This window comes from Xiphophorus couchianus, chromosome 13, assembly GCF_001444195.1.
Source record: "Xiphophorus couchianus chromosome 13, X_couchianus-1.0, whole genome shotgun sequence".
In the NCBI taxonomy this organism is placed as follows: domain Eukaryota; kingdom Metazoa; phylum Chordata; class Actinopteri; order Cyprinodontiformes; family Poeciliidae; genus Xiphophorus; species Xiphophorus couchianus.
Window position 1 is genome coordinate 15,905,303 of NC_040240.1, and position 26,080 is coordinate 15,931,382.

General features: G+C 39.1%; 2 protein-coding genes and 1 long non-coding RNA gene across 4 annotated transcripts; 1 reads left to right on the forward strand and 2 right to left on the reverse strand.

The window, feature by feature from the left end:
* Positions 1-83: 83 nt before the first annotated feature.
* On the reverse strand, positions 84-10,772 carry pygo2 (pygopus homolog 2 (Drosophila)). Of its 2 annotated transcripts, XM_028036073.1 has the most exons (4): positions 10,609-10,772; positions 8,404-8,464; positions 7,759-7,811; positions 84-4,597 (listed from the first exon to the last, which is right to left on the reverse strand). In XM_028036073.1, exons 2-4 carry the CDS (start codon positions 8,450-8,452, stop codon positions 2,948-2,950), a joined length of 1,752 nt encoding a protein of 583 aa, XP_027891874.1. In that variant the 5' UTR covers positions 8,453-8,464; positions 10,609-10,772; the 3' UTR covers positions 84-2,947. The 2 variants fall into 2 exon arrangements, with proteins under 2 accessions (XP_027891874.1, XP_027891875.1); XM_028036074.1 differs by lacking the exon at positions 8,404-8,464.
* A 1,414-nt stretch (positions 10,773-12,186) lies between these two features.
* On the forward strand, positions 12,187-22,437 carry LOC114155932 (SH2 domain-containing adapter protein E). Its single transcript, XM_028036076.1, has 6 exons — positions 12,187-13,101; positions 15,506-15,632; positions 16,717-16,938; positions 17,240-17,456; positions 18,164-18,283; positions 19,330-22,437. The coding sequence occupies exons 1-6, from the start codon at positions 12,553-12,555 to the stop codon at positions 19,511-19,513; spliced, it is 1,419 nt and encodes a 472-aa protein (XP_027891877.1). The 5' UTR covers positions 12,187-12,552; the 3' UTR covers positions 19,514-22,437.
* Positions 18,275-25,203, reverse strand: LOC114155933 (uncharacterized). Its single transcript, XR_003597867.1, has 3 exons — positions 24,854-25,203; positions 22,953-23,052; positions 18,275-18,374 (listed from the first exon to the last, which is right to left on the reverse strand). It is a non-coding gene; the product is annotated as an uncharacterized LOC114155933 (long non-coding RNA).
* Positions 25,204-26,080: the final 877 nt, after the last annotated feature.

Sequence of the window (26,080 nt, forward strand, 5' to 3'; positions counted from 1 at the left end):
CTAGGATAAAACAATATTTTATGTGGCTGTGTATATAAAAAACAGACAAATAATTCAAATAAAAGTGATAAACCAGACTTGGACAACATAACAAAAAACTGTCTTTACTTCAGAGTTTAGTACCTCTCCTTTCCTCACCGCCTGTAGTACTCGCAGGTTCCACCAGGAGGCACCAGAGCAGAGCAAGAGTACAGCACAAATAGTACAAAACAAAAAGGGAACGACTGAGAGCATGAAAATAAAGGCAACTTGGACATGTAATAAAGAAAAATGACAAGAATTAGAGATAAACACCTTATACCGCAAGAAAAATGTAAAGATGGGTATTTCTCTTTAGTTATTTGGTCTACTTCAAGGTTTCCTGCAGTGAAGAATCCTGAAAATAAACGACAAGTTACTGCATTGGATCGCATGCATCTCCCTCCAATAGTTTCTGTTGAGGACTATGCACATTGTGATATGAGACATGATGTCACTACTTGCTATGCCAACACCATCCAAAAGCACTGGATTCACAATGTCATGAGTACTGCAGATAGAAAAAGAGAGAAAAAACCCCAAACAAACAAAAAAAAAACGGCCGTATAAAAACCAAAACACCATGTATACAACCAAGACACGAAAACTCAACTCATCTTTTTTTTGTTCACTGGTTTGACTCTGCGACTTGTTCACAAGTGATGGGAGCTCTAGACAAATATTTCTGTCAGTATATTTACAAGTTTGTATTTGTTTTTTGTTTATTTTCTTGGTGGTGAATCGTGGATCAGATCCCGACCTCATGCTCCTTTGGATTAACCAGCAGTGGGTACAGAATGATGCAGTAAGTAGGGTTAAAGCATGTAAGGTTTAGCTTCCACAATACACTTAATACTGACATGTTTATACTGCCACACACTGACGTATTGTTTTCAGTTTTTCCCCTTGCTTGCAGTAAAAGGCCAACAATGTGAAAGGGCAGTGCTGAACTGAAGCGTTTCAGTAGAAAACTAAGCTGCGAATTCATGGGACCTTTTCACAGGGTTCCTACACATTTATCTGGTAAAAGGTTTCCAAAGTTCCCAGTCCTTTAAGTTCACTTTCAGATACAAACACACAAAAAAATCACTTAATTTATGGCAGATTTTTTTTTCTTTTACCAGGTATCAGATAAGGAAGTTTCAAAAACCACACACTAACAGGAAGGACAGAAAAAAGGGAGAACGAAAGGAAAGATGGAACTAAAGACACAAGGAAGAAAGAATAAAAGAAAAAAAGAGCTGAGCGATCTTAAGATTAAAATCTCAGATTTTTATCATGCCAGACTAAATTATTTTATTTTAATTAATCCCCCCCAACCCCAGTTTTCTTTTCTGAAAAGAAATGACAAAAGAAATATCTTCAAAAAGTGGCTTTTATTTCATCGCTTCTGTAAACTGAACAACAGAGTACTAGGGCCAGGCTACGAGAATTTTTGTTTAATTATTAGAATAAAGTCATAATATTAAGAGAAACAAAGACTCAATTCTACCAGAAAAAACATCTTAATATTACAAGAAAAAAGTTGTTTTAATGAGAAAACAGTTCAGTTATCAGGATCTGATGTGAATTCATGTGCTTCTTTATTTAAATATACACACGGTTTCAAAGTCCAGCTATTGATAATTTGATGGCGATATGTTAAAATTGTAAGTTTTTCTATTAAGTATTATTTCTAAACCCTAAACCAAAGTATAATGTTAAAAGATGTTCAACATTCCTCGTTTTAATTCAACTTTGTGTTGGAATTCTCAAGAAATAATACTTTAATCTCCTAATATTACAGCTTCTGGTAAATGTATTTATTTTTATCATAAAAATAAACAATCTTACAAAATAATCAAAATAAATAATAATTTAGATTTTTAAAAACAATCTTAGCCTTGCCCTAATATTTTGTTGTAATATTCTTTTGAATAAATTTTTAAAAAAATAATTTAGTTTGAAATTCAAATTTTAAAATAAGTCTAAATTCAAATTTCGTTTGAATCTGTCAAACAAAGAAGCAACTTTGGGTTTCCTGAATCATGATTTTCCAAAAATGTAATCTTCAAAAATAAAAATTTGATTAATCAATAAAACCGATTTATCACCCAGTCCTACAAGAAAAGCAAAAAGCAGCACAGAATAGTGGAAAAAAGGAAGTGTATGTAGGAGTCAAGTCACACAGAAAAGGACATAATGAAAGGAAGAAGTAAAGAAGAAAGGGAATAAAGGAAGGACATTGAAAAAAAGTGGGATGAAAAGACAAAGAAGAATAAAGTAGGAAAAGGAAGAAGAGAAAGAAAAAGGAAGGACAGATGGAAGATAGAAGGTAGAAACAAGGAAATACTGGAAGAATAAAACGATGAATAAAAGGAAAGAAATACAAATAAAATTTTCCCTACTCATTTTCTTTTTTCCACACTTAACCAAATAGTTTAACCGCATTCCAGACTGGAGGATCCTTGATTACTTCTGGTAGCCGTTCCAGGGCGTCTTCTAATTAAAACCAGTAATCTGCTGAACTCATACCAGTACAAAGCGAGTATTTAAACATCATGTCCCACCGCCTGATTTAATTTTCTGAGTGCGTGAGCTGGAAATATCGCCACGCACACACATGGTTCAGTGAGTCAGTCAGTGCGGGAGTTTCTGTGCCAGTCAGTTACAAGCGATTTGAGGTAGTGTGTTGGTGTCAGTGCTTTGCTGATTGGCAGGCGGATTTCTCAACGTGGGTAACATTCATCATGATTTCAAACTCTAATTGCCGGGGAGGGGAAGGAAAATGTATTTGTCTAGAGTCACTCAAAGTGCTACGTTTAAGCATCAGAGTCGATGAGTGTGTCGCTTTTGTGTAGTGAACGAGTAAAGGGCTGGCCAAGCCGCAGCTGACATGGCACACAGGTCATTCATTTAGATCAGAGTCCGTTTGTCCAATCGATGCTGCTCAGCTCTCGTTAGCCGCCACCAGCTGGCCTAAACCCTGGCGAACGTACACGGCCTGTATGTCCTTGGTCTTGATGCAGAAGTCACAAGCCCAAACGGCGGCGCTTTCTGTGGTCAGCAGCCCGTACGCCGGTTCTGTAAGGCCCGTACAGTCACGGTGGAACCAGCGCTGGCACGTAGCCTCGCAAAGGATGGCGTCCTGGTCGTCGTGTACTTCCGCCAAACACATGCCACAAGGGAAGACCATACCGGGTCCGCCGAGTTTTCCAGGCCCTGAGCTGGGCCCAGTTGTCGGGGCCGTGGGTCCAGGAGGCAGGGGAGACTGGGTGTTAGGGGTCGAGGTGGAGTTTGAGGGGGGGTTGGGGTTGCTGCCAGGAGTGTTGCCTCCATTGTTGTTAGCTATGTTGTTCTGATTTGAGTTGGGGGCAGCGTTGGACAGCGGTCCGCCGGAACCGGGAGTGTTGTTCTGCTGGTTGTAAGAGGAAGACCCTGCAGAGTTTGGCGGAGTTGATTGTTGCTGCTGCTGATTGGAGTTGTTGGAGTTTGGGGTGTTGGTGTTGTTGGGGGGCTGCAGCTGACCCGACTGCGGGTGCTGGGGTTGACCTGATCCGTTCAGCGGACCGGTAGGAGAAGAGTTGGGTTGCGGTGGAGCTGACGGAGGTTGGCCAGGTGTGTTTGCACTTTGTGGTGGGACATCGGGGTGGCCGGGAAAGCCTCCACCTGGTTGTGAAGGTCCAGAGTTAGAAGGAGGGCCGGGTGTAGTGTTGTTATTTGGGGGGCCGTTGGGATTCATGTTAAGCTGCTGCTGTTGTTGTTGCTGCTGCGGCGGAGGACCAGGCGGTCCCCCTCCTCCACCGAAGTTCTTCCCATCCTCGCTGCCGGGCCCTGGCGGACTGGGGCCAGGGTAGGGGCCTTCCTGTGAGGGAGGAAACTGTCCTTGAGGAGGCATACCTGGCAACCCTCCCCCTACCATGTTGCCACCAGGGCCACCACCCATTCCACCCATCATGTTCATCCCAGGACCCATGCCTCCTCCCATGGGAGGCAAGGGCCCTCGTGGACCTCCACCTCCAGGCAACGGTGGGCTGTTGAACGGGTGTCCGCCCTGTCCGTGCTGCTGCTGGGGGGGCATGCTGAAACGAGGATGGGGTGGCCCACCGGCTCCAGGACCCCCTATTCCTCCTGGAGACAACATGGAGTTAAATCCTGGCCCAGGATGCATGGGGGGACTGAAGTTTGGTTGCATATTGAACTGAGAGGGGCCACCAGGAGGAAATCCACCTCCCCCGCCTCCTCCACCACCACCGCCTCCACCTCCTCCGCCTCCAAAGCCGGGCATTCCTCCAAAGCCTAACTGCTGGTGCGGTCCAGCGTTGCTCGGAGGGCCGAAGGGCGGTCTGCGTCCAGGCGGACCATTTCCACTCGGGCCTCCCATGAAGTTCATGCCTGGACCCATTCTGCCTCCACCTCCATACCCACCTCCTCCACCGGCACCTGGACTGGGGAGAAACGGAGCCCCACCTGGTCCGGCTGCCCCACTCGGTCTGGACGGAGATCCAAAGTCATCGTCAAATGGGTTGGAGGCGACCAGATGGTCCACCATGGGCGTAGGAGGAGGCGCAAACTCAGTGAGGTGGGAGAACCCTGCCGCCTGAAACAGAAGAAGTTTACCTTTTAAAATTTGAATGAAAATATTATCAGCTTTCTGCAGATTTTAACACTCAAATTTAAGACTTTTTAAATTCCATTATGAATGGAATTTAAGACCAATATAACCACAGAAATGTATGAACTTTTTCCAGCAAACTGGTCATAAACTTGCACTTACCTATGATGGATGCAAAAAAGCTAGCTAGCTAGCAAGCAAGGGTATGTTAGCAGTGAGTTAGCGGTAGCCTCAACTGTCTCGAATCACAGAACGCAATGAAGATGTCTGACGCAAACTTTGGCCTGACAGTGAAGTCCCACAAATCCCCCAAAAAACAGAATATACACGATTAAATAGTCCTGTCAAGAAAAAAATTTAAGAACAAAATGCCAACTTACTTCTGAATAGGCCTGTCACGATAGCAAATTTTGCTGAGCGATTAATTGTCTCAAAAAATTATTGCGATAAACGATAATATTGTCTGAAGACCTTTTTACACTGATGTAATGGAAATGACGTAATAATGCACGTGATTTCCTGCCAAAGATAGATGCACTTTATTTTCAAAAGAATATTTAACACTGGAGCTGATAAACAAAATAAACAAAACAACCAAAAACAAAATGGATTCTCAGTCTCCATTAACAAAAAATGTACTTGATAAAAACTAAACAACATAAAGCCAAAGTGGAAATAAATACTGCATTCAACCAAAAGAGTGCAGATTATGAAGTCTGTATACTATGTTGCCCTTCAGTAATAATTAGATTTAAATAGAGAAAATGGGCACATCGACTACCTGATGCAATAGTTCACACTACATGATTTTTGCTCCTATTTTTCCCTTTACAACAATCTTACACTGTTGGTCTTTCTAAGATTGTGTGGTGTGTTACGGTAGATCGTCGTTGCCGCTCCGATCTAAATCAGGGATTTTTCCCCACTGGGAGCTTAATGCAGCCTGTTGAATGTGACAGGCAGCCAATCAGAAAGCGTGGATTCTCCTCCGTTTTCTGAGGGGAAATTACATCGGGGAATCCCAAACAGCTGACACGCGCAACCCGAAGTCCAGCGGACATTGGAGATGATATGTGGAAACAACATTAATGTTTATTCAACATGCAAAGAATATAGAAATGACAAGAGGAGGAGTTGGAGCGAAATTGCTACCGCAGTTGATAAACCCGGTAACTTTTCAGCTGTTCTTCATTAACGTGACGTAAATAGGTTATAATGATTTTCATTCAGTCAGGACTTTACGCTGACACTAGCTACATGCATTGCAGGTAGATTGTAGTAAAGCATTGATTAATGCCTGGTTTTAAAATTAGTTCACTGAACTTGCAGCCATTATTTTGTGCCCATTGTTGGACACCTCACGGCAGGAACGAATCCGATCGAACCGTTATACCTGTGTGCTGGGCTTTACACTAAGGAAATGAGGAAGGGAAGAGTCAGTGGAGAGCACTGGGGTTGAGCTTTTTTTCATTCGGTGTCATCAACAGAAAGAGAAAAAGGCCGGAAGAGACGATAATGCCGATAATTGAAATGACGTCGATAGTTTTAATTTATCGTACGATTAATCGATTTATAGTTTATCGCGACAGGCCTACTTCTGAAAAATGAATTTAACGCTTTTAACAAGTTTTTATGGCTAGGCATACACCCTGTTTATAAGGGAGGCAAAGCAAATGTGTGCAAAATAACTTCTTGAGAAACACCCACCCAAAACCTCTTATTCAATTCACTTTCCCATTAAAGTAAAAAAAAAAAAGAATAGACAATAGAATTGACTGAAAAGTGGATAAACTGCAAACAACAAATAGTAAATAGTAGAAACCTAAGTAGCTGTAAAAAATAAATAACTGGATGTTAGGTAGTACATATCAACTCTTCTGTGATTTTTGTGCCTCTCAGATTTTAGCAGCCAAGTAATAAAAACTAAAAGTAGGGAGTACCAACTCAGGCTTCTTTTTGGGTTTCTGTATTTGTATCAAAGATACTTCAGATTGGATGTTAACAGTCCATTAATAAAAACAAATGTCAGGGAGTGTCAGTCCACCCTTTTTACGCTTTCCCCACAAAGTAGACTAAGTAATAATAGCATAAACTGTGAAGAAACATGGAAATTTGAAATAAAAAGCAAGATAGACAGATAGTGCCGATAGCATTGCGGGGGTTTTGGAGTCCTTTTTTTTGCTCTAAGTTTCTTAAAATTGAATACAGTGTCTATAAAAAAAAAAGTATTCACCGCCTTTTATGTTGCTCTTATTAATCAACAAAATTTTCCTTTTTTTTTGCTTTTATAAAAAACTTATAAAACACTAGCTACAAAATAATAACAAATTAAAAATATGTAACATAAAGTAAATACTTGCATAAATATTCACCCCCCTTTAAAATGACTGACCTAATTCAACAGAGCTCCATACAATTTGTGCTAATAGTCTCAAAACGACTCACCTGAGTGCACTTTTCAAACTGAATATGAAAAAATAGATTTGAATTTGAATGTTTTTCTTGCTTTCTTTTCTAAAAAAAAGAAATGAACAAAAAACATTTTCAAAAAGTGGCTTATATCTCAATCATCTCTTCTGTGAGTTGTACAACAGAGTATTAGAGAATTTGTTTTAATTACCAGAAATTAGTCATAATATTATCAAAGTTGAGATGCAATTTTACTAGAAAAATGTCTTGAAATTATGACAAAGGAGCGTTCTGCTGAGAAAAAAAAACCTTGAGTGATACATTTGTTATTTTCCGGGTTGGAGTTTTCATAAATGCACTATTTTATTCTCCGAATATTCTCACCATGTTCTCGTAATTAAAAAAAGAAAAAAAGTCTTATATATCATCATAGACTTAACCTGAATTCAAAGTCCAAATAAACAGAAGCTGCAAAACACGCTTGTCAAACAAGATGGCCGGCCTCTGGCAGTGATGACATAACTCTGAACTATGAGTGCACTGGAGAGAAAAAAATATGTGCAATAGCTATGCACATATTTGTACTTGTCATTTTGTATAAGTCAAGTTTTTCGTATTTTCTTTAAAATTAAAAAAGCCAATTTTGTGCATCCTGATTGACTTGATGCACAGCGGCGGATATTTTTTTTAAGAGCTACCGTACGTTGTCAAGGAAAACCTCGATGCACCCTCCTCACCTGAGTGGAAGATTTCCTGGCCTTCTTCTTCTCCGGGCTCTTCATCTGTGAAGCTGAAGTAGGAAAAAACAGGAGGAGAAACTTGAGTAACTAAAAAAAAAACAACATTCTCTTAATGCCTCACATTATTGATCTACCACCAATCAGGTGCAGCATCACATTTGGATTGGCCAATACCCCTTAGTGACAGAGTGGAGCAGCTTTAGACCTAGGGCCTCTTTTTCAAGTCCAACAGTTGAGATGGATTCAATGATGGGACATAGACTGGCATGGGGACAAAATGCTGAACATCCAGGCGTTATCATCACCAACGTTATGAAGCCTTGAATCGCAAATGACCCAGGCAGACCAACAGGGAGAGAGGCCGCAAACAGAGGCAGAAGAGGTAAGGTCAATGAGGGAGACAGGAAAAGACTTCAGACATGAGAACGAGGAAACGGTACTGAAGATACATTTATAGCAAGATAGACGTAATAACCTGTTCACAGACTCACTCTGTGAGAAACAGCCACCACCGAAGACAGTCGTGAAGTTTACATATGAGGGAGGCGAAAAGTGATTTGCTAACAGCACCAGTGCAGCCCATTGCAGCGCAGTAATGGATGATTCCGATCTGATCGGAAGATGGGTGAAGGTAATTCCTACCTTTTCGTTTTCCTTGTCCCGCCTGTAGTCTCCCCGATTCGGAAGCCATTAGCTAATATGACTGTTGGTGAAGTGGCAAATCACCGTTCATATGCAAGGGAAAAAAAAAGTTACAAAAATGACGACGTCTTGAAGGCTACATGCCAACAGGTTGAGTCTGCCACAGAGGCCCAGCGGTCCAAAACACGACAATACGTTGCTTTTTTTCTTCAATGGTGCAACATACTCTTTAATTGAAGAGTTTTGTCTGGTGTTGTTGTGATTTGGATCTCAGGTTCAACCTCCCTGTCAGTACTGTAACTACAGCATTGGCTAACACTTAAAAGTGAACTGGATTAGCTGGTACAATAACGCCGGCCCAGGTCTGCAAATATTTTAGCCACGGTGTCTGTCACGCCAGGATTTGGTCACCAAATCAACGTCAGACAAAAGTGACAACACTAATGTTATGTAGCAGAAATTTACGGAGCTCATAAAGTGCCACAAGTTGAAATTAAATGGAAAATTAACCGATTCGGGTTAGTCAACAGTATGCACAGATTTGCTGTCATATTTGTGTCAATGTGCAGCAGGAATTGTACTGAGCTGTGTTTTCAGTAAAGAGATTGTTGTCAACAAAGTGACAACAACCTCACTAAGATCTGAAACACAGGCTTAACAATTTTATATTGTTTTTAATGCAGAAGGAAACAATGTACTGTGATAATAATTTCCTGTCCTGCTCTAATAACCATGAACTCCAATTTAGGTTGTTCATAACTCTCAAAAACTTGGCAGATTTTTGGATTAATTTATGCTTAAACAAAAACTTCTTTGTCAGTCATTTTAAACATCAAACCATGTTACACTTTTTTGTTTAAATATTTGGGTTATTTCCATGAAACCTTAATATTTTTAGCAAAATTTAGCATCACAACTATTAATAAATCCTATCAGTTGTTACTAAATGCAAAACGTCAGAGTAGGTTAGAATCAGTGCGAGGAAAACTTCCATCGATGATGACTAATATACAATTTAGCAACAGAACTGCAGGATTTTTTCATATTATGCTTCCCTGGTTTTCAGATTTGGGTCGGATGTCATTCCCAGACCCAAGCTCTGACATCTTATATCAAACATTTTGAGGTGCTGTATAGTTATGACTTGTTCTAGTTGATATTAGCAATTTAATACTACGCAAACTGAGACTGTTCATGTCCATGGGTTACAACATTGTTAATAATTGCCAATATATCTCTAGAATTGCACCATGTTGGGGTAGCTCTATTGTGATTTGTTCTTTTTGTGTGAAGGATAAAGTACTTTTGAATTTTATTTGATTATCTGTCCAAACTTTCACAAGTGGATTTATATGCTTCTCAACTCACTCTTCCCTTACCTATCACAGGTAACAAAACTATTACTGCTCATATCTTTACAGAATCTAATTTCAGAAATCCAAGCTATCCTTTTAAGAAGAATCAGAAGCACCATACAATGTTTATATATTGATGACCGCTGGGATAATCATTTGCTTTAAATAAGACAAAAACATGGAACATATATCATGTTCCTAAAGCTGGTCGATGAGCCACGAGTTTTCCATTGAAAGTGTCCAAATTGGTGCGTTATATGCTTACCACATTTTTGTGAGATCTAAATCACACAGATATCATTAGAAAGTTTGAAGATGCTGATCATGCCATTTTGCATATCTGTGCACACGTTTCCTAAACTTAGCAAACGTATGTTCCCAACTTCTATTTTTATTACTACATCTGGCACTTGCAGGGCTCCGTACCAATTTCGTGTAGACGCAACCCAGCTTCTTTCTGTTGGTTGATGCTGGTTTTCGTACTACCAGCTGTTAGTCAGTAGGTATACGGTACAGAGCTCCCCGTCCTCCTCTAATCACTTGCAGATGTTTGGTTAGCAACTTGCAGGACGCTACGTTTGTTAACCAGTTAGCCACGTTACCCAATGTGGCTAACCAGCAGTGTTGAGATTTTCACTCAAAACTCGTAAAAAATCATAAACCAAACTCTACCATATGTGTCTCTACAGTCATGTATGAGCAGGTGCAAATAATTTTAACACATATCACATAATGTATAGCACAAAGAAATCGATTAGGTTGTGTGAACTTGCTGTTTGCTATGCTAACATTAGCGAGCTAGCTGCAGATTGCTAGCCATCTGGCAGACTATGGTGGAAGCAAACTGTACCCTTTCTCCGATGCTTGCTCTGCTGTGCTGTCCTTTAAAATGAAACTCGCTGGTGTGTCATTGCCAGCAAACCAGTCCTCACACGGTGTGTGCTTGTTGATCCACCATTCAACTGTAATTCATTCAAAAACGCAAATTTCGGTCATAATTATCACGGCCTTTCTGCCGCTACCGGACAAAGAGGGAGAAGCAGGGGCAGCGAGCAGCACGGACGGTTACATTTCGTCACACAAATAGGGGTGTTGGTAAGTGTTTACTACTTATTTCACCGCCATCTTTGGTAAATAAAATGCCCACTTTTCTTGAATTCGATAGTGCAAGTCCAAATAGAAAGGTGTATCTATACCGCCTTGCAGAAAAATAGCAAAAATGGTCTAAGATAAATTTATATTTAAAAAAAATCACACCCACACTTTTGGCTAGTCTAAAATATGCAGAGCTGGTCTAAACAGCCCATTTCCCAACCTGCATTTCAATAAAAAGCTGTCAATTATTTGGGTGAAATGGGATTAAAACTCATATGCCACATGTAAGTTGATTTGTTTTAAGTTATTACTGTCTTGAACAATAGTTGCATGAATTGCGGTGAAACAACATTATTGTAAGTGCATGCTGCTAAAATTTAAACCTTGTTATATTATATTATATTATATTATATTATATTATATTATATTATATTATAGAGAGGATCTTGTTTTCCTGAATGTTTTCGTACCGAATCAAAAAATCGTATTAAGTCATTATATTTCATCTGCTTTTATTGAATTTGTTTGAGATATTTGTATCTCAAATTTTGTGAATTTATAATAATTTTCTCATTGATTTTTGGTCCCTGGTAATATATTTGTGTGTTCTAATTTTGTATATTTTTTTGTTTGTTTGTATTTTGTTGTTTACATTTTATTCCGTGCTTTTGTTACCCCATAATAAATGATCGGGGTTTCTCACATTGTAGTACAAAAAAAAAGAAAAGAATAAAATAGCAAAACAAAACCAAAAAACAAACAACTTTTACAAAATATATTTAACAACATATATTCTGATAAATATATTTTGTAAAATCATAGGAATATTTATCATATGTAAAAAAACAACCACTGTAAATGTATGTAGAAAAACATTTATTAAAATGTGTGCATCGTTACTATTTTTTCAAAGATGTTTTATTATTTTACAGATTCAAATACTTTCATTCATTCATTTATTCATTATAACAAATTATTTAGAATTTTTGGAATTTATCTGTATATTCATGTATTTCTTTTTTTTTTTTTGACAAAATAGTGGACAATTTGTGTTTTCCTGAATATTTTTGCAAGAACCTTATTAATATTTAACAATATTTTATCCTTGGTTTCTGTAAAATAAAAGAAAGAAGGAAAAGAAACCTGAAACATTGTTGGTGTAGAAAAATGTTTATAAATAGAGATATTTTTCATTGATTACTGACCCGTGGGGAGTGCGAGGTGGCCAGGCTTGAAGGAGGGACCCGGGGCACCAGTGAAGATAGGACCGCCGCTGATTCTCCGCCCACCACGGACTGCCCCCCCGTTGTTAAAGCAGATACCCCACACACCGGCTCTTTTATTTGACTTTTTCCACTTTGGACGCTTGTAACTGACCCATTAGCCGCTCTGGGAATGGGACCAAAAATCACCATCAAGAAAAACTTTGCCTTTTTTCGGATGATCCCGCTCCGATGGCATCTTTTTATCCAAAGGGAATAAATTTTCTTTAAACTGAAAAAAAGGACCAAATGTAAGAAATTTTCAAATGGGATAAAACTTGAGTGTTTTTTTCTTCTACTAATCAGGCTTATGTTTCATTGGGGCCATTTTTTAAAATTGAGGTGTGAAAATGTTCTGTCTATTAGAATAAAGCAGCGGAAGTCTATTGTTAGAGAGGCAGTGATTTTCTGAAGGTGCGTCCCTGGGGCCCCTTTGCATGGCGCTGAAAGGTGCAGGACGAGGCAGGGAAGTTTATAGATTTCCATCTGAGGGAAAAAAAATGGCAAAGTGGTTCAAGGAGTTCCCCCTGGCCCTGAAGAACGGTACGGACAAGATCCGGTCAGTCTCTGAGTCCCGCTCCCATCCGAGAGCAAGTAAAGCCGGGCTGATGATCAGCACAGGGACCAAAACGGGCCACCGGAAGAACTCCTCTGCAGACGGCGCAGCAGGAGGTGGAGGTGTCGGTTCACTGCTGTCCAGAAAGAACCGAAAGAACTCCGGCGCAGAAGTTAGCAGGAACGGGGTTGGTTCCCAGAAAGATGGGAAGGTTTGGGACACTTTGCTGGCCGGGAAAAGCCGCAAGAACTCCAAAGCAGAGGCGGTGATGGAGGAGCAACACAGACCCCCGAAGACCTCCGCGCCTGCCTGCGCCTACATCAGCCGGATGATTAGAGTGGATAAACAGGACAAAAGCCCCAACTTTACAATCAGTGGTACCGCCGGCTCTGAAGCAGATAAACTTGCAGCCCAGTCCAAAACGGAAACTGTGAGTTTTATTCTAAGAGCTCATTTTGACTCTCCTAAAATATTTGTAACATAACAATATAAATATAACAAATCTAAGTTTTCTTTCTGACAGCACAAATAAAATGTTACAATCTAAAACTATAGTTTCACAGACATCTGAATGAAGCTCTGCAGTAATGCAAAAGTGAATAGGTTAATGGCGAACCCATTAATATCACATCTCTTGTTTGTGGAAAAAAACTTTAGTCTTTCCTGGTTGAAAGAAACCAGGAACTGAAACTTGATTTAAAGAACTGCAATTGTAATATGGACCACCTCTGGCCCCATAGATATTCCTTATGTGTTTTAGTTTTACAGCACAAGAATGACTGAATAAATTCTGAAATACCATTTATGCTTTTAAGATATACTGAGTTCAAATTTCATCTCAATATGCATTAATTCAATCACTTATACATTACTGAAGCATTTGTTTCTTTTTTATTTTGTATATTGACTTTTAGGTAGTTGGACCATTTGAATTAACTGTGTTGGTGTAGAGACACATCTGAAACTGGCAGGACTGGACAAGGACAACCTTGGCTTTAAGAAAATTTCTGCACTTTTGATCCTCCATATTGAGTTGTGATGGTTTCCATCAAATTCCCTGAAAATGTTGCATTTACTGAGTGAATAACCACAAAGTCACCTATTCATACTTGCTTATTTGGTCTTTGGCAGTAATGTCCTGTGAGCGGAAATGACCAAAGAGACGCAGGTAGTCTGGGTTTTAGAAAAATATCTCTGGTGTTATACCAGAGATATTCGTTTCCCTGTTCAGTTTGTATTCAATTTCACTTTTACAATTGGGTGGATTGTGGTCTACATGGACAGACAGACAAACACATTAGAGGGGCAGTTTTCTTTACTTAAATAGCTTATATAGAAAATTTAATTAGGATTCTATTAGATTTTGTTGTATTTTTTATTAGTAGGTCTAATATTAAAAATATAAATGTTTTAATTTGTGTACAAAATTTATTATTTTTCCTAAAATGACAGGTAAATACCAAAATATACTTGTCCTTCAAGCTTTTCTTCTGGTAAAAGTAAAAACACATGTTTTTAGTTTATGAATCTTTGCGTGATGCATGCTAATCTGACATGTTTCTCCTACCTTCTCTAAAAATACAGATGGGATACCAATAAACTGTCTGACTGCAGCTTCAGGAAAGGCATACAATTTGCTGACAGTGAAGAAGCCTGGATCCAGTCCAAACTCAGAAAAGACTTATTATTGTCTCATTTCCCCTCCTCCTCTCTTTGTCTGTGCCTCCCATTGTGCCCATTCCTCCCAGATTGTGTCTCCCTGCTTCTCTCCACTGTTTGATCTTCTACTTTCATCTTCCTCTGCCTCGATTACAAAACTGTTGGCAGACATATGAGGTTGTCACCTTCCTCTGGCTCAGTTTTGACCTACGCAGAAGGCCCTCCCTCATTCATAACGTTCTTCCCCTCTGGTGACCGCTACCATATTTTACCAAACTCCGTAAGATTCAAATCAGAGCCTGGCCAAAGCCTCCATCAGTTTATCCTAAAAAAAAAAGTGTGATGGGAAAAACCATCAATAACTGCACCAATTATAGTAGATATTAGAATTACCTAGGGCTGGACGATATGGCTGAAAAATTTATCAAGATTATTGATATCAGCCGATATCAATAACAGATATCGACAGAGAAATCATGAAATCATAAAATATTCCATTTTGTTGTAGGGCTGGACAATATGGCTGAAAAAACATATCACGATAAAAGTGTTACATATCAGTCGATATCGATAATTATTGTTTTAAATATCTGAAATTCTGCCAGTCTGATGGTGTGACCTTTCCTGTCTTATCCACAGTTTTCAATTCATTTAGCTGTTTTTAAAAAAAAAATTTTTTTTGGCAGTTATAAGGCACAGTGACAAAATCTTAAACTGCTGCTGTGCAAGTAAGTCAGCAGGTTGTTGCTAGGTAACCAAAGAGTGAGTGAGTTAGTAAATGCCATTCACTTTGCTTAGCTGACCGGGAAAAGTTGAGCAGGTGTGTACACTGTAAAAAATATATATATATATTTATGGTATTTATATGGTAAAATTCAGGCAACCACAGTGGCCAGTATTTTACCGTAAATTAGAGACTTTATTTTTTACAGTGTAGATTTGATATAAGAAATGTGTTAGTAACCCATTGCTGCATGAAAATTACACTAAATATTATAAAAAGCAATCTAACAACATTTTCCCAAGCAGAAATTCAAGCATTTATTCATTTTGAAATGAATTTTATTTGATTACAGTATAAATTTAACCTCAAACATGAGTTTCGTCTATGAGTTCACAGTTTAAAGGATCTACACCCCCTAAATTATCGTTTTTCCTGTATTTTCCTGATCTAGTTGATCATTGTGGAGGATTACGCAGACCCGTTTGATGCCCAGAAGACCAGAGAGCAGAGGGATGCAGAGAGAGTTGGGGAGAACGATGGCTACATGGAGCCATACGATGCACAACAAATGATAACCGGTGGGAACTCGTAAAACACACTTGACCTCACAACATTCCCATTTTCAGTCACTTCATCATCCTTCTGAGAATGTGAAGTCACTCTGCTCTCTGGCTTGGCTATGATGACTGCATTTCATTTGGACAATGGGTGTAGTTTCCTGTCCTCACTTCCTCTTTCCTGTTTCTGTTTCCTGGTGCTATTTTCTCAAAAGGAAGTCGGCCCCGACCGCCGGCTCCCAGAATCTAGGATGCAGCCCTATTTGGACCTCTCAGAGTCAGAGGAAATGCAGTGTCCAATCAGGGAATCGGATGCTGCCAGAACCTTTTCAGTTTGTTGTTTTTACCAGAAGAGTCACACAATGGCACTGCGTGAAGGTGGGCAGGCTTTATTGCTGCTCCTCCGTCTCTTAGATTGTTTCTCACTGAGACGGTGTGAAGTCAGCAGAGGATGTGATGATGTGAGTCGGTCAGTTTAAGAGGCTGAAATCACATGGAAGGAAGTCAGCAGGGTCATGAACGCGGCCCAGCATTATTTAGCAGCTGAGATCAGTTATTAAATCACAACTTCAAGCAGAATTTCTTTGGCTAATTTCTATTTTTCTGATTTTTATTCAAGCCAGTTTTGAAAGCTAGGCTTCTTTGAGTTTTTTACTGGGGAAAAATTTAAATAGGTGTGTGTACCTTTATGCTAATATTTTGTTAAAGCACTTTTTAAAGCAATTTTAGCATTTATTGTTTTTTTTGGAACACATATAACATCAATTAAAGTGCCACTAATGAACCTAAAATACAGTTCAGCTGTCTCGATTACTAAAATTACAAGGAAAACGTTGTGATGGTCTCATTTAAATATGTGATGGGGTGTGTAAACATTTGAGAGTGGTTTTCTCCCGATGATGTAAAAAAAAAGAAAAAAAAAAGGAAACTGGTTCAATTGAAATTCAGCTACATCCTGATCCAGAACTCTTTTGTGTCCAGCTTTCCCGTCTTTCTCCCACAATGTTCCCTGCAGCTGCTGCAGGCCTTGTGTCGCTCCAGCGGTGGAGACTTTTATCTCGCGGCAGAGATTTTAATCTTTAATCCCTTCTCTTCAACCTGCCAGAGATCAGACGTCGGGGATCTAAAGATCTGCTCAAGGCGTGTATGTCGGCGGATGGGAGCGAGGGACCTGCGGAAAAAGGTCAGCCAGCTGCCATCTATGACGACCCGTATGAGGGAAGCGGTGACGGTGAGCGGACGAAGCCGGAGCTGGACCAGCGTCCCGCAACTGAGTACGAGTTGCCATGGGAATGGAGGAAGCAGCACATCGTCAGGACTCTGTCGGGTATAATAAAGCATCTTTCACCACATTGTTATTATCCGAAGGTTCATCACTGAGTCTGAAGTTGGATTCTGGTTGAAGCTTTTCAAGAGTAGATGATTATGTTTGTCTTGCTTCGCCTGGTTCACCCTCACATGCATATTTTATGAACTACACAGACCAACAGCATACTGAACATCTTGTATAAAACATCAAAGTACTCTGCTGTGTTTTCAGACATCAACAGAAAGTTCAAACTCAAGAAGAAAGATTTATATATATATATATATATATTTTTACTTTGCTTGTGCTCATCTTTTCCCAGCACAATTTGACAACCCAGTCAAAGAAGAGACATGTTTTCATACACTCACCATGCAGACCCAGATGCAGCAGCAGCAACATTATCTGAGGCAGAAAAGCAGAAGCCAAAAGATCCTGAGATCCTCTCACCCGACTCTGCTGCCATCTACGCTTCCCTACAGCAGCCCTGATGGAGAGGCGTGCTGCTTGGATCCATTACTGCCCCTGGAAAAGCAGAGGTAACACCCTGCTCTCCTTTATAGACAAAAACACAAAATATTCAGTATATCCTGAAATTAATCACACCTTTATATATTTTTTTTACATACATGATTGGGCAGGTTGAAATTTGAAGGGAGCATCATCATGCGTCCACTTTATGCTCCAGTACATTTATTGTTCTTGTGAAATTTCTCTTTTGGGAAGTCTTGAAATAAATTAAGATGGAGAAGAACAATATTCTTCTCCAAAATGGCAAAAAAAACACCAACAAAAAAATGAAACAAAGAAAGAAAAGTTACAAAAATGTTTAAAGAGAAGCAGAAAGCTGAAGACAATGATTTCTGAATCAGAAGAAGAGGAAGCCTTTATTACAGTGCAGGAGCTGTAAATCGTGGGCACATCTGTACAGATTTCACAACTGTGACTCCAACTAAATGTCCGGTTATTGATGAAACGTTACTCAGTTACAGTGTTTACATGTTTTCTCAAGTTTCACAAATTATGTTTAGCTAAAATGAAAGGAGATTTTTTAACATGTAAAGTCAAAAAATAGGACTCTGCAAAGCATTCCATGACCCATGTGACCTACATGTTTTAAAGTGGTGTAGATGTTTTTGGAGTCATATCCAACTAATATATTTAGGGATTAAAGCATCACCTAAAGTCTCAACAAACATTTTGAATATCAAAGGGACTTGTGGATTCTGCTCTGCGTCTCTTCCAGTTGGTACCATGGCTGCGTGACCCGGCAGGAGGCGGAGTTCCAGCTGCAGTCCTGCAAAGAGGCCAGCTTCCTGGTCAGGAACAGCGAATCAGACAACAGCAAGTACTCCATCGCCCTCAAGTGAGTGTTTCCTGAAGATGCAGGCGCAGCTTCCGCTGGATAAAATGTCTCTAATTGGATGCACATTTCTTATTTGTGGCTTTGCTGTAGTCTGTGTTTGAAAGAATGCAGGACAAATTAGTGGGTGTGGATAAAGAGGCATTTAAACCAAAAACATATCTTAAGAGAAATTTTGAAAAAACAAAACAGAAAGTCAAGCTACACCCAGCAGAACATAAAATAAAATGTCCGTATGCGCATTTAGAGAGAAGGGTCAGCTTCTCCTGAGCTGAAGCTCAGCCGTCACTCTGGTCTGACAACCATCATCCTGTGTTGTTTCAACTAGCATAGGATTTCTCTAGAAACTCAAAGATACTACAACTTTTTGATAATATAATATAATATAATGCTTTTATTTAAGATAAAACCTAAATAAATGTCGCTATATGTAGGTAAATTAAAACTAATGAACGAAATAACTGAAGGGGGAAACCTTGCAAAACAAATACATTAGGCATTATAACAATTATGCCTAATAATAATAATAAAACTATCAGTATTTTATTATTATGATTATTATATAATATTATGTAATTACAATATTATGTTACAATATTATTACATAATAATAAAACATCTATTATGTTTTGTAATAATAATATTACGTAATAACATTATTATTAATAATTGTATAATAATAATAATAATATAAGAGCTATAAGTATTATACTACTACTAAGATTTATTTTAATAGCTCTAGTTTTTGTGTAATAATTATTAAACAATAATAATATCTGTTATTATTATTTTATGCATATTATGTACGTTTTATAACTAAATAAATGCACTAAGGAGGGAAGGAATAAATAAACCATCAATAAATGAAGAGGGGCCGCTTGTTTTTTTAAATGAATAAAGAAACATCTTTATTCATTCATTTTTGTTTTTGTTCCTTTTTGTTTTACGTTCATCACATCTCCATTGCATTTCCTTTGCTAATCAGAAGCTGAAAGTTTTGATGAAATGGTGAGTAGATGTTGGTGTTCATGAATCTCGTCTGTGTCCAGGACGAGTCAGGGCTGCGTTCACATCATCGTGGCCCAGACCAAAGAGAACGGCTTCACCCTGGACCAGAGCAGCTGCGTGTTCCCCAGCATCCCGGAGGTGGTGCACCATTACTGCACCAGCCGCCTGCCTTTCACCGGGGCAGAGCACATGACGCTGCTCCACCCCGTACCTCGCATCCACTGACTCTGACCTTAAAACCTCGTATGCATTTGAAGCAGAGATAAGAGGACATAATCTAAAAATGATGTTTCTTTTGTCTGTACAACTACAACCCTCTCAAATGTGTTATTTTTTTGTTGATTTGATGTTTAAAATGTGTTCAGCTGCCTGGCTTTTATTCACTTATTTTACTTTGATGTGCAGCTGATGCAAAACATCCAGGCTGCTATTTTGCATGTGAATAAGCCCAGCAGAAATGACAAAGCATTTCTTTTTTTTCTGATTTAAATGTGAACTGATTTCAGAATGTGTTATTAGCTGTGCCGCTTAGTAAAACTGCTGCTGCTGTTTTATTGTTGCTAAGTAAAATTTCCAGATATTGGAAACATTTGAGTTTATCTCTCCTGCCCTCTAGTGGACAAGGAGGATGAACTGCACCTTTACCAAGACAAGACTTGCTCCATGCATTAAAACACATCTAAAGATATGGAAAACTGATATTCTCAGAGCGGTTACATAAAATTATAATTTATGCATTTGGTTTTGGCATCAGCTGTCCCATGAGGATTTTCCCCCCCCGTTTTACTGTGAATGAGGGAGCAGTTTCCACTGCACTGTGAAGACTGGGTGATTCACCCCAAAACAATGTGCGAGACAGAGCTCCAGCTCAGCAGTAATTGAACTTTTTACTGACAAAGAACCGAGGATCAGGCTTAACATGTTTATTCATTTCATGGGGCATTACAGTGATTCCCAACCTATAGGGGAGGTAGAGAGCTAAGAGATGGGCGATCAGCGCTTGGGGGATGGGTTGAGACTTTTAATATGTTGTGCTCTACTTACTGGCACCCTTGATGCAAATTTGTGTCAAAGTAGTTGTTGCAAACAGAGAGACTTTTGACCATTCCTCTTTGCTTTCCCTCCAGATTGTCCTGACTTTGCTCTTCTCGCCTAAGTTTGGAGAAAAAAACAGTTGTTTTGGATTTGGATCTGCATCCTGAAGGCTGATTTTGTGTCTGGTGAACCGTTTCCGTGTTAATTTGGGTGTTTGTTTTGGTTCATTTTGTTACGGAAAGCTCCAGTGATGGCACAACTTCAGAACACCAACTCAGACCACCAGATTTCTATTAAAAATATTCTGGTATTTAAAAGACTGCGCAGTGCAGTGTACTCTAGCAAAAGCATTTCAATTTACTTGAGAAACCAGAAACCGCATCGCCCACATGTCGTATTTATTACAGGAACACTCAGTCTTAGTCTAATCTGACCACAGCACAAAGTTGTTATACTGAAAGCCAATGAGGATTTGAATTATAACAAAGGTTTCAGGATCTTTGGAGGAGAAACCGGCCCACAGCATCATGGAACCTCAGCTTCATCTCACATAAATCTTAAGTTATGGTCCATGTAAATGTTTACATTTGTGGCAGTAGGAAAGTTTTGTTTTTGTCTGGCATACAGATCTAATGGTTTTCCTGTAGACCTGGCGATGTTAAGGTACAACTCTTTGCTGCATTTGAGCTTGTTTGTGTCTGGTGCCAAGATAAATCTGATCCCCCATAGAGCCTTGTTTGTTGCTATTCTTGTTTTTTAAACTATTAGACAATCTGACCTTCTAGAGAGCACCGGCGAGCGGCTTTACAAATTGAAATGACATGTGGAGTATTTCCTATTTTGCAGAAATATAAAGAAAACAGAAAAAGGTCTCTGCGTCTGTACCAATTCCTTGGAACTATAACTTACAAAATATAAAATATTTTAATCAGTTGAGGCTTATTTTAAAGGGACTGGTATGGCTTTGAATTATTATTGTTATTATTGCAGCACAATTCCAGTTTATGTGGAATAAACTGGAGAACAATGTTGGAAGAAAAAAAAATCTAATTTGAGAAGCAACAAAGTAGATGTAGATGCTGTGTACTTACATGTTTATACACAGTGTTGCACTAACCCTTTAAAATGGAATAAAAAGCACATATATACAAACCCCGGCTGTGATGAACGGATATGTTCATCACTTATCTTTAAGTTGGATATGATCTGCTCTGACTGATCAAGACCAATTTTTGGTCCAGATGGAGCATAATGTTTTTGTGTTGTCGGTGCAAGAAGGGAGGCTGTCAGGAGAAAAGGTTATGGGAATGTGCTTATTGAATACAACATAAATAAAAACTTAAAAGCTTGAAAATAAAAACATCTTGGAAGAAGATTTTACCTCTTTAAAGCTAAGTGGCAGATTTATTTATCATTTTTTGGGGGAAAATTAGTCACACTGTGTTTAGCTCTAGTTTGTCATACATACAATAGCATGTTATGGTTAATTTTATCTTTGATTAAAATAAAATATTCCCTTGCAAAAACAACCTTAAAAGTGGCCCACTCACATAGTGACATCACACAAGGAATATGATAATTTTCAAAGTGAGTCTATTTGAAATTTTTGTTCTTTATTGCATGTTTTCAGGTAAATTCTTTCTTCAAATATTCTCTCTTTGCTCAGCTGATCTGTTTGTTTTTAAAACCTTTGGAAATTCTGTTTCGAAAAAAAAAAAAAATCACCACTGAAATGTTCTTTATTCTGATAGCTGATGCCTAAAAGACAGGCAGTTCTCCCTCCAGGTAAGACAGTTCTGCAGCTTCAAGGGGAAAGTCACGGATGGGGGATGTTTGAATGTTCCCTGAAAGTCTTTAAATTTTATTACCTATCAGCTCAAACATACCAAGCCTTGCGTTTTATTTTAGTGGCACGCTGGAGACCAGAATTCAGCCTGAAGCCGAGTTTCAGGCCAACATCACGGTCTCAAATACTTGAACGTTAACCATTTACGTGCCACTTCAAAGTGTTATTGTTTTAAGTCGATTTGTTTTGATGTAATTTAAATGGAAACCGGAATAAGTGGTCCTGAATGTGCTGAATCCCAATAAAACAAGCAATGGAAAATGGAAAACGTGAGTCTGTTGTGCTTTATGTGCTGTACAGGGGCAGGATCTTAAGCAACAAGGGTAGAATGAGTACGGGTTTTTCTTTTTGTGCTCGATCTGCATGTTGACTTTTAGTTGTTGTTCCAAAGATTGACAAGGTCAAGAGGTGAAGTCCTGGATGAGGGATTAGGTTTAAACCTGAGGATTATGCAGAGCACAAACAGTTTACCTCGTTGTACTCCAGACAGTATGGATTAAAGTAAAAGCAGCCCTAAAAGGAGTAAGAGTCGTATCATTACACTAATGTCAAGGATGCTTAAGGTGAAGAGGGTAAAAAAAAAAGCATTGGACACCATCCCTCTCGTCTTCCCTTCTTTTCTTACGGATCTCCTTTACCGTCTTCGCCGGTTCAGTGTCACCCGAGGCAGGTGACTGTCTGACTCGCAGAGGAGGACACGGCTGCTTCTTATGTATGTTTGATACCAGGAGTTTGTGCTTTAACCCATGAAGGGAACCGATCCAACGCGTTCGCTCTTATTACCTTAAAACCTCAGATGGCTTTCAGTCTTCTCACGAACGCTGCGACACCTCTGGGTCCGTGGACCGGTGTCTGGTGACCCGCAAGGCGCTTCTTCCTGAACCTTTTCAAAAAAGAAAGCATTAAAAATGTAAAATGAATTGATTGTACAGCTTTAGTTTTACAAACTTGGTTTTAATGCAAGGTGTCAGGCTGATTTTCATTTTGGGTGACATCAAGATCACGAATCTTTACAAAGAATGCAACAATGCAACAATAAACCACCATTAAAACATTATAGCTTTCTCTGGATTTGATTTGTACTTCTTAATATTACATTACATTTAACATTGATGTAACATTTGACTGATATCTTAAAGTTCTATTCCGGTGTCATTCTGAGAGAAAAACAGAACCGGTTTTGGCCGATAGACCTTGAGTTTAACATAGGATTTAATTAGTGGGAAAAAAACATTGCAAGAAATGAAGCAGTAACACTTTATTTGAAGTGACTGACGTGACACTGTCATAAACATGACATAACACGTGCTATGGACATGAAGGAGTTTTATGAATGTTTATGACTGCTGCCATGAAATTTCATTTGGTAAATAATGACAATTTAAATGCAAAGTTGATACTTTCAATTGACTTTTTATGCCAGTTTTAACAGAACTTGGCATTAAAAGAGTTATTATTGACCAAATAATGCACTTTTAATGGACTTCTAATGCAACTTTGCATTTAAAGTGTGATTATTTACCAAATGACACTTCATAAAGAGTCCTTCCTGTTCATGGCCATTGTTATGTTTTGTTTATGGCACTGTCATGTCAGTCTTATGCACACCCCTTCAGATAAAATGTTACCAATGAAACTAAATATGCCACAAAGCTCTCCTGCAGGACATTTGCCCTTTGAATGCAGGTTTTAATATGCCTTGGTTTAAATGTATGGCGGCTTTTGGAGAGGGAAACCAAACCAGTAATCATGCAAAAAGTAATCTAAACGAAGTTCTGATGTCTTCATTGGGTGCATGAAGGTAAAACAAAGCAAAGTTTTCAAGAACTTTAAAGACCAAAACAAGCAACTAATAAATCAAGCAAGGTTCACAATGAAACAGAAGATCCATGTTTTCAAAGTTTGAGCTCTTCAAGTTATCGCAGCAGTTTGGGATTTTCAACATTTCAATGAACTGTCACCACGTTTTTCAACATAGCTTCACTATCACCTTAGTATTGCAAACTGGGACACTTTTTGATGCTCAATGAGGCCAAACAGATTTAAATTAGTCATGGAGTGAATTCACCAGTAGATCAGCTCCTGCCAAAGTCCCGGCCTTGAGTTAAAATTTGGGTCAGGTGCAGGAAACCAACAAGATTAACTGAACGCCACCAGCGCAGCCAAGAGGAGCGGTCGAATATCCAACCACAACAATGCCAGAAGTTCATGTCCTCTTCAAGTATTTGATCAAGGTGCAACTTCTACCCACAAATATTAGCAGTGCAGCACAGGATGGTGTGCTTTAGCATTGCAGTTTGCATGCGTTTCAGAAGCAGGAAGCTACTGAAGATGTTTTCTGCTGCAGCAATCATGAAACATAAAAGAAAACAGTAAAACATTCTATTAAACTTTATTATTTTTCTAAAAGGCTTTAGTTAAATGAGGTGGAGCTTAAGCGCTTCCTGAAACAGACATCAGAACTTTGTCTTCTGACTCATCTCTGGCAGCCTCAGAGTCCCTGAGGACTTCTATCGAGATTAATTTCATGAACACGAGCAAAGCCGCCCTTCTCAAGTTCTCCAAAGACAGAGCCAACTACACCTGGAACGGGTTTAATCATCGGATGATATGGAGCTACAGCCTGTTCTGCTGTATACTTGAATGAATAACTCCACTTTGTTCCCATGTATAAGTCATCCTACCCCTCTGTCCAGCCGCTGCCCCCTCTTCGGCTTGCATGACAGCTTGACACGATCGCCGCCCCACTCCTCCTGATGGACGTTGTGCCTTGACATCTTGGTTTCACTTGACCTGGCCTCTTGGTAACCGAAGTGTTCCTGTCGGCCTTATCAGACGCATCAGGCTTGGTGCCAGTGACACAGCCCGACTCTCTGTTAGCTCATCTTCTTTTCTTCATGCATGCAGGCGGCAGCACCTGCCATGCCCGACCGCAGCCTGGCTGACGCGCTCGCCGTGCGGTTTGACCTCGGCAGGTGAGGTCGGCCGTGTTTTCAGTCACTGTTTGCACGGTGATCTTAAGTCATTGTTTGCAGACGAGAGGATGAAGAGCATGTGCGAGTTAGGGGCCTGCTTTGGAGCATAACTTGTAGGAGGTTTCTGTTTCAACTTGTTTTACAACCAGTCAGCTACGAGCTGACAACAAGATCGGAAACATGAAGTCTTAACGTTTTATGCGTTGTGATAATATCTCAGTGATAAATTAGAACCAGCATTATTTGCCAAGTTTGTGCACCAAAACAAAGAATTTGACTTCAGTTCAGCTTTGCTCTAAATTAAGATTTTTAAAACATAAATATGTGAAAAAAGGGAAAACAAAAAAATGTTGAATCTAGGAAATATGCATATACACAATATTTTTTACAATGTTAAATAAATAAACAAACAAATAAATAAGTGAGTACATTAAAAAAAGCACTTTTGCTTGAAGTAAAATGGTTGCATGTTGTGCCAGAATTAAGAAGATTTTTTTTTTTGTTTAACCGAAAGAAATCTTGCAGAATCCCTGAAGGGACTAAAAATAAAAGATATTTAGAAACCTACTTTTAATTTTCATTAATATTCAATATAAATGTTGCAATAGTTAAGGGTGATGCAGTGCAGCTATAGTACAACAATTGTTTTTCAGTTAGTTTAAAATGTACTTAAACTATCTTGGCCTTGTGCAAGAAGATAATTGCCATCCACCCTGAGAATCTAACAAATCAGTTAAATAGCACCTATCTAACAACATGAATAGGCTGAACATTTTCAACATGTAACACACCATGCACCAATATGAAGAAATGATAGAGCAGATGAGAATCAAACTTATTGGCAAATATTGGTCTGGAAAAGGTTTTCTCTCTAAAGGTCACCTGGCTTTGACCCAGCAGGACACTGAATACAACCCAGTTGACCTCCACTACACA

What these genes read in the sequence shown, in the direction of transcription:
- pygo2 (XM_028036073.1), bottom strand. Translation starts at nt 8,452, where the DNA reads ATGGCTTCCGAATCGGGGAGACTACAGGCGGGACAAGGAAAACGAAAA. An exon ending in GGGACAAGGAAAACGAAAAG is followed by an intron (nt 7,812 to 8,403) that starts GTAGGAATTACC and finishes TTCCTACTTCAG; the next exon opens with CTTCACAGATGAAGAGCCCG. An exon ending in CCAGGAAATCTTCCACTCAG is followed by an intron (nt 4,598 to 7,758) that starts GTGAGGAGGGTG and finishes CTTCTGTTTCAG; the next exon opens with GCGGCAGGGTTCTCCCACCT.
- LOC114155932 (XM_028036076.1), top strand. Translation starts at nt 12,553, where the DNA reads ATGGCGCTGAAAGGTGCAGGACGAGGCAGGGAAGTTTATAGATTTCCA. An exon ending in CATCGTCAGGACTCTGTCGG is followed by an intron (nt 16,939 to 17,239) that starts GTATAATAAAGC and finishes ATCTTTTCCCAG; the next exon opens with CACAATTTGACAACCCAGTC. An exon ending in AAGTACTCCATCGCCCTCAA is followed by an intron (nt 18,284 to 19,329) that starts GTGAGTGTTTCC and finishes GTCTGTGTCCAG; the next exon opens with GACGAGTCAGGGCTGCGTTC.